The following is a 14432-nucleotide window of genomic DNA, read 5'->3' as shown; positions in this document are numbered from 1 at the left end:
TTACTGGCATCATTTTTGCAGCACAACTTTATGCAGCCTTCTGTACTATGATGATAAACGTACAAATCCTGCTCCTCACATCATGTAACATGTAGATCAAGAACCAAACATATCACTTAATAATGTACAAATGCCAAATATTCCAAATGTAACCACCGCGTATTAGATTCAGCTCACACTCTGCTGGAGACCATGCAGCTATAGAACTCCCAGCAGAATCCTCGGCCATAATACAATGCAATCATTTGTAACTAGCTCTATGTGGCCTTTTATTAGGCACTGTATACATTTGTCCCCATATATACATCACACTGGGTGGTGTTTGCTCCTGTACTCACCTTTTTTATCATGTGCTTCATCTTCATCATCTCCATCATTCTCATCATCCAATTCATCCTCTTCATCAGCTTCATCTTCTTCATCCTCATCTTCCTCATCCTCATCATCCTCCTCTTCTTCCTCCTCCTCCTCCTCTTCCTGTGGGTCCAGTTCTGGCTCGCTTGGTGAGACGGAGGCGTCAGACATTGCTAATCGTTCTGGAGAGAAACACGTTACCTGCACATTCTGCTCACACAGACAGGGAGCTGTGGATTCAAACAGGAGATCACCATCACCAACAACATATGTGGTAAAAACCTTATCCAGCCCAGTATAAATAGTCATTATATCAGGAAAAGTCCTGCTACTTTCTTATAAAACTGGAGTTTTGAAGAAGACTTTTTTTTAAGCAGTACTTTATTTATATAAGCTTTCAATAAACATTTGGTCAACGAGAAATGGTAAGCTGCAGGCAGCTCTAGTGGCAGCTTGTCTCTCCAGGAACAGTGGGGTCGGGCAGCAAAATTCCAAGACACCCGACCCTTCTGTCCACTGACATTATCTTTCGGAGGGTGGACAGTCAGGAGGCCGCCATACAGTTTAGACAGTCATCTAAAGTTTGTGAGTTTGGCCAATTTTATTTAAAGGTGTATGGGCACCTTTAATTTACCTTGAATGTCATTATATGAGCAGAGTTGTGTTTGCTATGAGGCTCGAGGAGGATGGTCATAGAAGTAAAGGTGACCATACACCTTCAATAACTGTCATCTGAATGATTATTTTGCCCACAGTTCTCTCTCCCGTACTCCCCATACACAGGAGCGTTCAGCATGGCCCAAGATTCTATTGTTCTCTAATGGGGAGGGTAAAAGTTATGTCACTCCAGTTTTCCACTGTGCTCTTAAAGGGGAACTCCAGATAAGAAAAACATGTTTTCTATTAAAAGTACATTAAAAGTTATATAGATGTGTCTATACAATGTATTACTGTATCTGTTCGGTTCTGCCACACTGGTAGCTGATAGAAATCCAGGAAGTGAAAAAATGGCCTCTGTGCCAATTCACATAGTCTCCTGCTCCTGCTGCTATCCCCCCCTAGGAGACAAATATTCCATGCCTCTGTCTCACATTGTGTGTGTTTGCTGATGATGCAGAAAGGGGGCAGGGGGGTGATCTCACAGGAGGCTTGGCTGGATCCCCCAGTGATCCACCATCCCTGAATGGCCAGAAGCAGATGCAGCACTAATTTTACTGATTGTGATGGGTGGGGGGCTGTGATGATCAGCTGAGGGAAAGCATTGCATTCTGGGAACTGCTCAACCAGGAAGGACAGAAACACAATAGAGAACCCCCCCCCTCCCCCAAACAAATGGATTTTTAATAATTTCAAAACTGGGATAGACAGGTAAGTAATGCTATATGCTTATGCAGAAATTTAAATTTTTTTTAACCTCTACCTGGAGTTCCTCCTTAATGACACAAGTAGTCACAGACAGTGTCACTAGTGCGGGGCTTAGCGTCTGTTGAATCCACGCTCCCTGCCTCATTACAGGTGGAACATGGATAATAGCACTGGACCGAGGTAGGGAGAGGGGGTTCAATGGATGCTAGGCCCTGCCTTAGTGACAATGTCTGTAACTGATGGAGTCAATAACAGCACACAGAAATCCTGGGTTTCATTTTAAGCCACAACCAGAATGCTCTCTCCAAGAACAAAGGAATCGGGCAATGATTTACCATCACACCCAACCCCCTATCTCCACCAACATAATCTTTCAGTGGACTGAGCTTTCCTATTAGCGTGGTATTTCTCCCTCTTATACTGTTTTTAGGTTAATTTTGCTTTTCAGCACTCTTTATCCCTTTTTTTTGTTTGTTTTTGTAGCTGATTTTCGACTGTATTCTTAGCCATTATTTGGGCTATAGCAAAAGCTATAGGGCAAAAAAGTCAATTGTTCCAACTGTAAAGCATTTTTGGGCATTTAGGCTGGGTTCACACACAGTATATTTCAGGCAGTATTTGGTCCTAATGTCAGGGCCTCATAGCAACCAAAACCAGGAGTGGATTGAAAACACAGAAAGGCTCTGTTCACACAATGTTGAAATTGTGGATGAGTGGATGGCCGCCATATAACAGTAAATAACTGCCATTATTTCAATACAACGGCCATTGTTTTAAAATAACAGCAAATATTTGCCATGAAATGACGGCCATTCACTTAATTACAACATTATGTGAACAGAGCCTTTCTGTGTTTTCAATCCACTCCTGGTTTTGGTTGCTATGAGGCCCTGACAAGAGGACCAAATACTGCCTGAAATATACTGTGTGTGAACCCAGCCTTAGGGTATATTCACACGGGCGGGCTCGCAGCGAGATTCTCGCTGTGAGCCCGGCAGGTCCTGTCAGTTCCCATAAACTACATACTTGCTGCGGTCTAAACGACCGCAGCGAGTATGTAATTATACCGCGCTTAACCCCTTCTGCTCCCGCCGGCTCCCCCGCTGTAAGCAGCATACATTACCTGTCCTTGCTGCACGGGTCCGGCGTCCTGCTCTCCCGTCCGGCCAATTAGTGTGTTGCCCAGCCGCAGCCACTGATTGGCCGGGCGGGAGAGCAGGACGCCGGACCCGTGCAGCAAGGACAGGTAATGTATGCTGCTTACAGCGGGGGAGCCGGCGGGAGCAGAAGGGGTTAAGCGCGGTATAATTACATACTCGCTGCGGTCGTTTAGACCGCAGCAAGTATGTAGTTTATGGGAACTGACAGGACCTGCCGGGCTCGCAGCGAGAATCTCGCTGCGAGCCCGCCCGTGTGAATATACCCATAAAGTGTATCCGTCATTATAATTTTCATAATGTAAACCAAAAGTAGATGTGATATAAAGCAAGTTTGCAATTTAGATTAATTTTTTTTTTTTAGTTATCGTGGAAAACACGGCACTTCCTGTTTTTCACATTTACTGTTGATTTAGGAAGTTATAACTACAGTGAGACTTTAAGGTGAAAGGATGGCTGTATTTTGCCATTTAAATGACTGAAAACAGAGCAAGATGCTTAATTTTGCATGCATAAAACTTACAATAGGTGTGGAAACTAGGGGAAGTCTATGGCTGTTATGTGAAATGTAAAATGGGTGAAGAAAAGATAAAGCTAGTGGAAATATAGTTAGAGAAAACCGATTATCCCTTCGCAAGCAGCTATGTCCAGGTCTAGCTGGTTAACCCCTTACAAGAAGCTGTAGCCTTCCCCTTTGGCTGGGCTGCACAACACACAGGAAATTCTTATTACCTTGATCTGCTGCCCATTGGGGTCCACCGATGTAGTAATTTACCAGGTTTGGGATTCGCTTTCTGCAAATGTATAAGAAAAAGAGATAAATTGGTTCTCCCAATGTATTCTAAGGGCTAGTGAAAGTAGAACAAGTGAATTGTTTTGCTGAATCCAAATCCAGTAATACTAAAGGAAATCAGGAGACTTACTGTCAACTATTAAAAAGTCTTATAAATCATGTATTGTCATTTATTGTGTTTTTCTCCGAACTGTTAGGTCCCCTTTAATTCCCCACCATTTTATGATCTCTACTTCCTGCCAGAGAACTAAAACATTAGGGGGAAATTTACCAATGTTTTCACCAGAAAACTAGTTTAAAAACGGGACAAGTATTTGAGCAACACTGTTCATTTTTGCCCAAAACACATAAGTTTTGCACAAAGCGCAGATGAGAGACTGCTCAATGCGACTCTGTACTGGTACCTTGCCGTCCCCAAACCTGCAACCTACACCTGCCGTTCCTCTCTCCCTGCCTCTATCCAGCCCAGAGGCGTTCTGAAAGTGAAGGGAGGCGGGGAGAGAGGAGCTGCAGGCCTAGGGCACTGATGCTCTTGACCATGCCAGTTTGATTGCCCGCTTCGCCGCATTGAGACAGGCTGACCGGCAAGGTGCTGGCACAGAGGCACTTTGTAACCATTTTAAATTAAAAACCATTGATAAATTCCCCCTTAATGTTTACATTCAGGAGCTGAAAGCATCTCCTGACTTCTCAGAGCTGAGGATTTGCAATAATGTATCAGTGCAGACTATTCTTTGTAAGCAAATCCAGAAGCAGAGCTGTGGAGTCGGTAGGCCGCAGCTCCAACTCTGACTCCTGAATTTCATCAGTCACCTTTATAAATGGCCAATCAGACACCACGGGACTTATTTATCATATTGGTGTAGATCTGGCTCAGCAGCTTCTTCCTAATGTCCTATGTGATCCTGGGGCGACTTCTGAATAAGTAAGGCAAAAATACAAAGCAGAATCCACTGTGTGTGCAGTGGGTGCAGCTAGTTTCTGCGCGTGTGCAGTGGATGCAGCCAGTCACCATATCCTGAAAAACTCAGACCTAGACTAGATGGAGCAGGTGGTCTTTTTCTGCAGACAATCTTCTATATTTCTAACTAAATATTCACCATAAACAACGAAAAACCCGTAGAGCCTCATTTAAAGGAGGTCTGGCGATAATTATTTTAGTAAAGTATTGTATTGCCCCCCAAAAGATATACAAATCACCAATATACACTTATTACAGGAAATGTTTATAAAGTGCTTTTTCCCTGCACTTACTACTGCATCAAGGCTTCACTTCCTGGATAACATGGTGATGTCACGACCCGACTCCCGGGCTGTGGCTGCTGGAGAGGATGATGGCAGGGGGATGCTCAGTGTCCCTTCAGTATCCTGTGTCCCTCAGTGTCCCCCTGCCATCATCCTCTCCAGCCCGCACAGCTCTGGGAGTCGGGTCGTGACATCACCATGTTATCCAGGAAGTGAAGCCTTGATGCAGTAGTAAGTGCAGGGAAAAAAGCACTTTATGTGCATTTCCCCTAATAAGTGTATATTGGTAATTTGTATAACTTTTGGAAGGCAATACAATACTTTAAAGGGAACCATTCACCCCGTGGCCCCCGGCAGAAACTGACATACAGTGACATAAAGGTCAATATACTTACCACATCGCTCCCGGTCCCGTCCCGGATCCCGTTGTTGACACGGACAAATCGACGATTCTTCTTCTCGTGCCCATTATGGTAATGAGCGCCGCCGGGTCCGAAGTCCAGCCTTCTCCCCGCCTCCGACACTTGATTGACGCCGGGTCCTCTTCCTCCTCGTCTTCTTTCTTCTCGCCGGATCCCGCGCAGGCGCCGTGAAAGTCGTTTTCGGCGCATGCGCAGTTCACAATTGAAGCCGCTCCGCAGCTTCACTGTTTAATGCGCGTGCGCCGATTGTCTCGAACACGTATCCTGTTTACCGCGCAGGCGCAGAAGAGGTGACAAGACCATCACAACGGCGCCTGCGCGGGAATTCGTCAGAAGACTGAAGACGTCAATCAAGTTCCAGGAGGCGTGGATGGGCGGCGACGAGAAGAGGACCTCATGAATAAGTTGGACTCGTCCGTCGTTTCCTATGGACGTTGGACTCATTTCAGCTCATTACCATAATGGGCGGGAGAAGAAGAATCAGCGATTTCTCCGTGTCAACAACGAGATCCGGGATGGGACCGGGAGCGATGTGGTAAGTATATTGACCTTTATGTCACTGTATGTCAGTTTCTGCCGGGGGCCACGGGGTGAATGGTTTCCTTTAATAAAAATTTTCGCCGGATTCTCCTTTAAGAGTCTCAAAACACAGGACTAGCCAGATATCCAGGGAAGGGCCCAATGCCATATATCGGTGATATAGATGTGAGCCACAGTGATATCGAGGTCAGCCATAGGCCCAGATTTATCAGCTCACACACACAGCCTGCTGCAGCCATAGCTACATTACTTATGGCTTCTCTTCCTCCTTCCCTATATTACACAGGATATACATAGACAATCAACCAGCATCCAGTAAGAGAACAGCACAGATCTCCTCCCACACAATGGACTCCTCCAGCTCAGAAACAAACTGCCAGATAGTGACCGACAACATTTTCCCGCCCCCCCCCCCCCCCCTTTATCTAATAGGGCCAGTGCTTTATTACTGATATATGGAGGAAACTAAATGTGTGTGAGAAAGGGTTTTTCTTGTTTTTGTAAATAAGCTCCTTAGACTGATAGAATATAAACTATATTAATTATATTCCATTTATAAAATTCATAAGAAAATTCAATGAGAAATTTATGAAATAGCTGCAGTCGGAGACGGTGCATGTTTTCCGATACCTACTAAAAATATCTCTCCTGTCCTGGTACTGTAGTTTGTTGCGACAAATTCCTGTAAACTAAAAATCAGAGTGAAATAGAAAGTTGAAGAACTTAGGGGGGGGGGGGCCCGGTGGGGGGGTAGGAAATAAAGCTGGAAGGGAAGAATTTTCAGGGTGCACATCTTTCTGCTCCAATCACACACTAATTGCTTCTTGTAATTGGTGGTAATGATCAGATGTGAGGAACATCATCATGTGACCTGACATTGTCTCTATATAATCAGTTTGTAAATCAGACAGAGGTCCGACTATGTCGCCAGTGTTTCCTTTTCCATTCTCATTGTAGGACAGCCTTATGTAAGATGAGAATATTCTGAGAAATGTGCTGAATAGAGGCGGCTGATAACAGAGCAATCCCCAAATGAAGTTGGCAGAATATTGAACCAGTCAGATCAGCACCATGAGGGTCAGACCTGGTATGGGCTTCGTAACTGCTGGGTTATGGATCAAAACGGATGCGTTTTTTTTTTACGTACACCAAAAAGTGTTGACTATGTTTTTCTGTCCGTTAAAAGTAACCAATTAAAAACGGATACGTTGAACGGATAGGAAAGACGCAGGGTGAAACCTGCCTTACTAAGGTGGGGGTGAGGCCTTCATTTACATGGAAAGATAAAAGCAAGGAAGACCACTATAGTAATAATAACCCTACCTCTGTCCAATTACATAATTCTTATAGACAGCAACCACAGGGATATCAGTGAGCAGCTAAGATAATGGATGGATCGGATGCTGGGCTTGTGTACATGGTCCCATCTTCCACACTAAATAACTGCCACATAACTGTCACATATGGTCCCATCGTGTGCAGGAGATGTTTTTCTGCAACTGCCAAACTGGGTGACAGCTATGATGGCAGCCAGAGTGGTTGTCATCCACATAGATTAGGGTACAAACACACACACCATATACGCAGCGTATTTTCTGCTGCGATACGCAGCAGATTAGATCTAGATAACTGAACACAGCATCAAATCTGCACCATCAAATCTGCTGCGTATACGGTGTGTGTTTGTACCCTAAAACTGACAGGTTACGTCTGCTAAAGATCCTTTGATAGTAAGACAGGTGATCTATGTCAGTTTGCCTGCTGATGGCCACTATAAGTGCACTAGTTTATAATCACACAACACCGAGTGGACCGGTCAATAACCTCACCTGACCAACATGAGAGGTCAGAGAGTGCAAGCCGCCATCCTCAGGAAGCAGAAGTTCCATACACCAATCCCTCATCCACTGTATAACCAGGGTCCCATACACCAATCCCCCATCCACTGTATAACCAGGGTCCCATACACCAATCCCCCATCCACTGTATAACCAGGGTCCCATACACTATATACCCAGGGTCCCATACACCAATCCCCCATCCACTGTATAACCAGGGTCCCATACACTATATACCCAGGGTCCCATACATCAATCCCTTATCTACTGTATAAACAGGGTCCCATACACCAATCCCCCATCCACTGTATAACCAGGGTCCCATACACTATATACCCAGGGTCCCATACACCAATCCCCCATTCACTGTATAACCAGGGTCCCATACACCAATCCCTCATCCCCGGTATAACCAGGGTCCCATACACTGATCCCTCATCCACTGTATAACCAGGGTCCCATACACCAATCCCCCATCCACTGTATAACCAGGGTCCCATACACCAATCCCCCATCCACTGTATAACCAGGGTCCCATACACCAATCCCCCATACACTGTATAACCAGGGTCCCATACACCGATCCCTCATCCCCGGTATAACCAGGGTCCCATACACCGATCCCTCATCCACTGTATAACCAGGGTCCCATACACCCATCCCTCATCCCCGGTATAACCAGGGTCCCATACACCAATCCCCCATACACTATATAACCAGGGTCCCATACACCAATCCCCCATACACTGTATAACCAGGGTCCCATACACCAATCCCCCATCCCCGGTATAACCAGGGTCCCATACACCAATCCTTCATCCACTGTATAACCAGGGTCCATCCCCCATCCACTGTATAACCAGGGTCCCATACACCAATCCTTCATCCACTGTATAACCAGGGTCCCATACACCAATCCCCCATCCACTGTATAACCAGGGTCCCATACACCAATCCCCCATACACTGTATAACCAGGGTCCCATACACCGATCCCTCATCCCCGGTATAACCAGGGTCCCATACACCGATCCCTCATCCACTGTATAACCAGGGTCCCATACACCAATCCCTCATCCCCGGTATAACCAGGGTCCCATACACCAATCCCCCATACACTATATAACCAGGGTCCCATACACCAATCCCCCATACACTGTATAACCAGGGTCCCATACACCAATCCCCCATCCCCGGTATAACCAGGGTCCCATACACCAATCCTTCATCCACTGTATAACCAGGGTCCATCCCCCATCCACTGTATAACCAGGGTCCCATACACCAATCCCTCATCCACTGTATAACCAGGGTCCCATACACCAATCCTTCATCCACTGTATAACCAGGGTCCCATACACCAATCCTTCATCCACTGTATAACCAGGGTCCCATACACCAATCCCCCATCCACTGTATAACCAGGGTCTCATACACCAATCCCCCATCCCCGGTACAACCAGGGTCCCATACACCAATCCTTCATCCACTGTATAACCAGGGGCCCATACACCAATCCCCCATCCACTGTATAACCAGGGTCCCATACACCAATCCCCCATCCCCGGTATAACCAGGGTCCCATACACCAATCCCCCATCCACTGTATAACCAGGGTCTCATACACCAATCCCCCATCCACTGTATAACCAGGGTCCCATACACCAATCCTTCATGCACTGTATAACCAGGGTCCATCCCCCATCCACTGTATAACCAGGGTCCCATACACCAATCCCTCATCCACTGTATAACCAGGGTCCCATACACCAATCCCTCATCCACTGTATAACCAGGGTCCCATACACCAATCCCTCATCCACTGTATAACCAGGGTCCCATACACCAATCCCCCATCCACTGTATAACCAGGGTCTCATACACCAATCCCCCATCCCCGGTATAACCAGGGTCCCATACACCAATCCTTCATCCACTGTATAACCAGGGTCCCGTACACCAATCCCCCATCCCCGGTATAACCAGGGTACAATACACCAATCCCCCATTCACTATATAACCAGGGTCCCATACACGAATCCCCCATCCACTGTATAACCAGGGTCCATCCCCCATCCACTGTATAACCAGGGTCCCATACACCAATCCCCCATTCACTATATAACCAGGGTCCCATACACCAATCCCCCATCCACTGTATAACCAGGGTCCCATACACCAATCCCCCATCCACTGTATAACCAGGGTCCCATACACCAATCCCCCGTCCCCAGTATAACCAGGGGCCCATACACCAATCCCCATCCCCAGTATAACCAGGGTCCCATACACCAATCCCCCATACACTGTATACGCAGGGTCCCATACACCAATCCCCCATCCACTGTATAACCAGGGTCCCATACACCAATCCCCCATCCACTGTATAACCAGGGTCCCATACACCAATCCCTCATCCCCGGTATAAGCAGTCTGTGATACATATATTCGGGGTCTCATACACACTATTCTGGGGGCGGAGCTTTGCCGTGCCCCCTATATAAGCACACGTGTATATAATAACACATCCCCTATAGAGCCGCCGTGGGCGGTGGTGTGTACGGTGTGCGGGAGAGGCAGCCTCATACACTCACCTCACACTTGTACGGCCCGGCGTTTGCCTCGGCCCGGAATCTTCCCCGGCTCCGGTGCTCCCCGTTCCCTGACTCCTGTTCCGGCCTCTCAGAGTCTCCCCCGCCTCCGCTCAGTCCCTACAGGCCTGTCCGCTGAGCGCCGCCCCGCCGGGAACATAGGACGCGGCACACATCGTTCCGAGCTGGAAGAAAGGTTCCGCCTCAGGGGACTGACACTGGAAGTTGGCGGCAGCCCGGAAATCCATTGCCATCTCTCTATGGACAGAATTATCATTACTTAAATCGTCTCATCCTTCCCTAGGTGTTGGTTATGTCATTGATCTCCCGGTACTGGTCACCTGATCCATCTCCAGGTACTGGTCATCTGATCCATCTCCAGGTACTGGTCATCTGATCCATCCCCAGATACTGGTCATCTGATCCATCTCCAGGTACTGGTCATCTGATCCATATTCTGGTTCAGGTCATCTGGTCCATCTCCCGGTACTGGTCATCTGATCAATCTCCCGATCCAGGTCATCTGGTCCATCTCCTGGTCCAGGTCACCTGATCCATCCCCAGATACTGGTCATCTGATCCATCTCCTGGTCCAGGTCATCTGATCCATATTCTGGTTCAGGTCATCTGGTCCATCTCCCGGTACTGGTCATCTGGTCCATCTCCCGGTACTGGTCATCTGATCCATCACCCGGTACTGGTCACCTGATCCATCTCCTGGTCCAGGTCACCTGATCCATCTCCTGGTCCAGGTCACCTGATCCATCTCCTGGTCCAGGTCACCTGATCCATCTCCTGGTCCAGGTCACCTGATCCATCCCCAGATACTGGTCATCTGATCCATCTCCTGGTCCAGGTCATCTGATCCATCTCCCGGTACTGGTCATCTGATCCATCACCCGGTACTGGTCACCCGATCCATCTCCTGGTCCAGGTCACCTGATCCATCTCCTGGTCCAGGTCACCTGATCCATCTCCTGGTCCAGGTCACCTGATCCATCTCCTGGTCCAGGTCACCTGATCCATATTCTTGTTCAGGTCATCTGGTCCATCTCCCGGTACTGGTCATCTGGTCCATCTCCTGGTCGAGGTCACCTGATCCATCTCCTGGTCCAGGTCACCTGATCCATCTCCAGGTACTGGTCATCTGATCCATCTCCAGGTACTGGTCATCTGATCCATCTCCAGGTACTGGTCATCTGATCCATATTTTGGTCCTGGTCATCTGGTCCATCTCCCGGTACTGGTCATCTGATCCATATCCTGGTCCAGGTCACCTGATCCATATCCTGGTCCTCTGATCCATCCCCAGGTACTGGTCATCTGATCCATATCCTGGTCCTCTGATCCATCTCTAGGTACTGGTCATCTGATCCATATCCTGGTCCTCTGATCCATCTCTAGATACTGGTCATCTGATCCATATCCTGGTCATCTGATCCATCTCTAGGTACTGGTCATCTGATCCACCTCTAGGTACTGGTCATCTGATCCACCTCTAGGTACTGGTCATCTGATCCATCTCTAGGTGCTGTTCATTTGATCCACCTCTAGGTACTGGTCATCTGATCCACCTCTAGGTACTGGTCATCTGATCCATCTCTAGGTACTGGTCATCTGATTCATCTCTAGGTGCTGTTCATTTGATCCACCTCTAGGTACTGGTCAGCTGATCCATCTCTAGGTACTGGTCATCTGATCCATACCCTGGTCCTGATCATCTGATCCATCTCTAGGTACTGGTCATCTGATCCATACCCTGGTCCTGATCATCTGATCCATCTCTAGATACTGGTCATCTGATTTATATCCTGGTCCTGGTAATCTGATCAATTGCCAAGTACTGGTGACCTGATCCATATCCTGGCCATCCCATCCATTGCCAGGTACTGGTCACCTGGTCCATTAACAGGTATTGGTCATTTGATCCATTTCAAAGTACCAGTCATTTGATCCATCACCAGGTACTGGTCAACTAATCCATATCTGGTATTTGACATCTGATTCACCACATCCACCTCCACGTACCTGTCATCTCCAAGTACCTATCACCTCATCCACCTCCAGGTATCATCAGATCATATCCCTCTCCATCTCTCCGCACTGGTCATTACCGCCACTACCTTTCAACCGATCTATGTCCCGAAAGGGCCAAATTTGCCATATGAAGGCAGTGAGGCCATCTCAGGGCAGTGAAGGAAACAAGGAAGATAATTATATGTTTTTGTATGTTTTCCCAAAGCCTGTGCAAAAAAAAAAAAAACTCAGAATACTCTTAATACATTTCATCTAATCCATCTCCTGTACTGGTTAGCTGTACAGATCATTTTATTAATCCATCTCCTGCTTCTGGCAATGTCATCTGATCCATCTCCAGGTACCAGTCATCATCTCACTTGTCTACTAAGGTCTAATTTTGTTCCATGTCCCTGCTGTGGTCTTCACTTTACTTGATCCATCTCCAGATGCTGGTAATCATATTTTAGCTATCTCATGGTGCTGATAATCTTATGTGATTGATTCTAGTACTGGTCCTAATCTTATCTGATCCATTTTCTAGTACTAATCATAATTGCATCTGACCTATCACTTGTTTATGAAATCTGAGCCATCTCCTGGTACTGGAGGCAAAGGTGTGTACCATGTACACATGGATATGCTTGATGCAGTGCAAAAGGAGTCGGTCTCTCTGCATTAGGGTCTATTTACACAGAAAGATTATCTGACAGATTATCTGACAAAGATTTGAAGCCAAAGCCAGAAACAGACTATAAACAGAGATCAGGTCATAAAGGAAAGCCTGAGATTTCTCCTCTTTTCAAATCCATTTCTGGCTTTGGCTTCAGATCTTTGGCAAATAATCTGTCCGATAATATTTCTGTGTAAATGGACCCTTAGTCAACCCATTTCACCCATGTCCCTGAGCTGATCATCTTATCTCATGTGTCTCCTGGGGATGGTCATCTCATGTAATCTATCCTTGTACTGGTCATCATCTTATCCAGTCATCTTGTCAGATCCATCTTCCAGTACTAGCTATCTTTTGCGCTGACGTAAAAATCATTGATAATCTTTCAGTGTTCACAAACGGCGTTTGGTCATTTGCAGGGATCAGTGGGAGTACACTTTACGATATACAAAACGGTAATAAAAAGATTGGATTTACAACATTTTGTAGTGATATATTTTTTGTGTAAATGTGTATCATCACTCATTGTTGACTAACCTATGGTCTTAGCCATAAAAGTACATGTAAGAGAAGCCTCTTCCATCTCTTGGTGCTGCTGATCTCATCCATCTCCCAGTACTGGTCACCTTATCACATAGCTCTCATCACATATACCGGCCCCTAAGTGGCTGAATGGATAATGGAGAAATGGTTCTGTGAGACTGTATCACCCATAACGCTTAGATACAGCAGTGTAGCATACTATAAGCCACATGGACTTAGGGCCCTATTCCACCGGACGATTATCGTTCGCATAATCGTTAACGATCTCAAACGACCGCTATTGCGAAAGAACTGAAAACGTTCACTCATTTCCATGGAACGATAATCGTTACTTATGATCGTATTTGCGATCGCTATTGCGTTCGTATCTATTGCGAACAACCGAACGACGTCTTATTCAATGCGAACGATTTACGAACGTTTTGCGAACGAGTAACGATAAAAATAGGTCCAGATCTTATAAAGCGATCAATGATTTCTCGTTCGGTCGTTAATCGTTAACTGCATTGCAACCGAACAATTATCGTTTAGATTCGAATTATTTAACAATAATCGTCCAGTGGAATGGGGCCCTTAAATACAGCATCTTAGCATAATAAGTGACACATAACAGGATTAGATACAGTGGATCTCATATCATCAGCTAATAAGACTAAATAATGTAATAACTATAAGTCCTTATTTATCAGGAAGACAAGTTATTCAGCCCAACCAAGCTCACAACCGTTCTATTGTTAAAAGCCATAACAAAGCAATGGGTGTGCCAAGATGGCTTCGACGGCCCTTCCGGTGGTTACACAACAGCCGGGACAGAAAGAAGAGTGGGAACTTCCGTTCACGTTACAAATCACGGATCTCGCTCAAGAAAACGCCTCCGCGCACGCGCAAACCAGCGA

General features: G+C 46.5%; 1 protein-coding gene across 4 annotated transcripts in view; it reads right to left on the bottom strand.

Moving 5' to 3' along the window:
- RAD54L2 (RAD54 like 2) overlaps positions 1-10465 on the bottom strand; it is a 32514-nt gene extending 22049 nt beyond the window's left edge. For 2 of the 4 annotated variants that reach the window (XM_069966548.1, XM_069966551.1), the window contains exons 1-3: positions 10308-10465; positions 3609-3670; positions 339-584 (exon numbers count right to left, since the gene is read on the bottom strand). In XM_069966548.1, coding sequence (XP_069822649.1) covers positions 339-525 — 187 coding nt within the window. In that variant the 5' untranslated portion in view covers positions 526-584; positions 3609-3670; positions 10308-10465. Of the gene's footprint in view, positions 1-338; positions 585-3608; positions 3671-7199; positions 7313-10307 lie in introns of those variants that run through there. The other 2 variants (XM_069966550.1, XM_069966549.1) reach the window with 2 other exon arrangements.
- Positions 10466-14432: the final 3967 nt, after the last annotated feature.

This window comes from Dendropsophus ebraccatus, chromosome 4, assembly GCF_027789765.1.
Source record: "Dendropsophus ebraccatus isolate aDenEbr1 chromosome 4, aDenEbr1.pat, whole genome shotgun sequence".
Classification (NCBI taxonomy): Eukaryota; Metazoa; Chordata; class Amphibia; order Anura; family Hylidae; genus Dendropsophus; species Dendropsophus ebraccatus.
The sequence above is the reverse complement of the archived record's forward strand: the minus strand, read 5'-3'. Positions and strand labels throughout refer to the sequence as shown.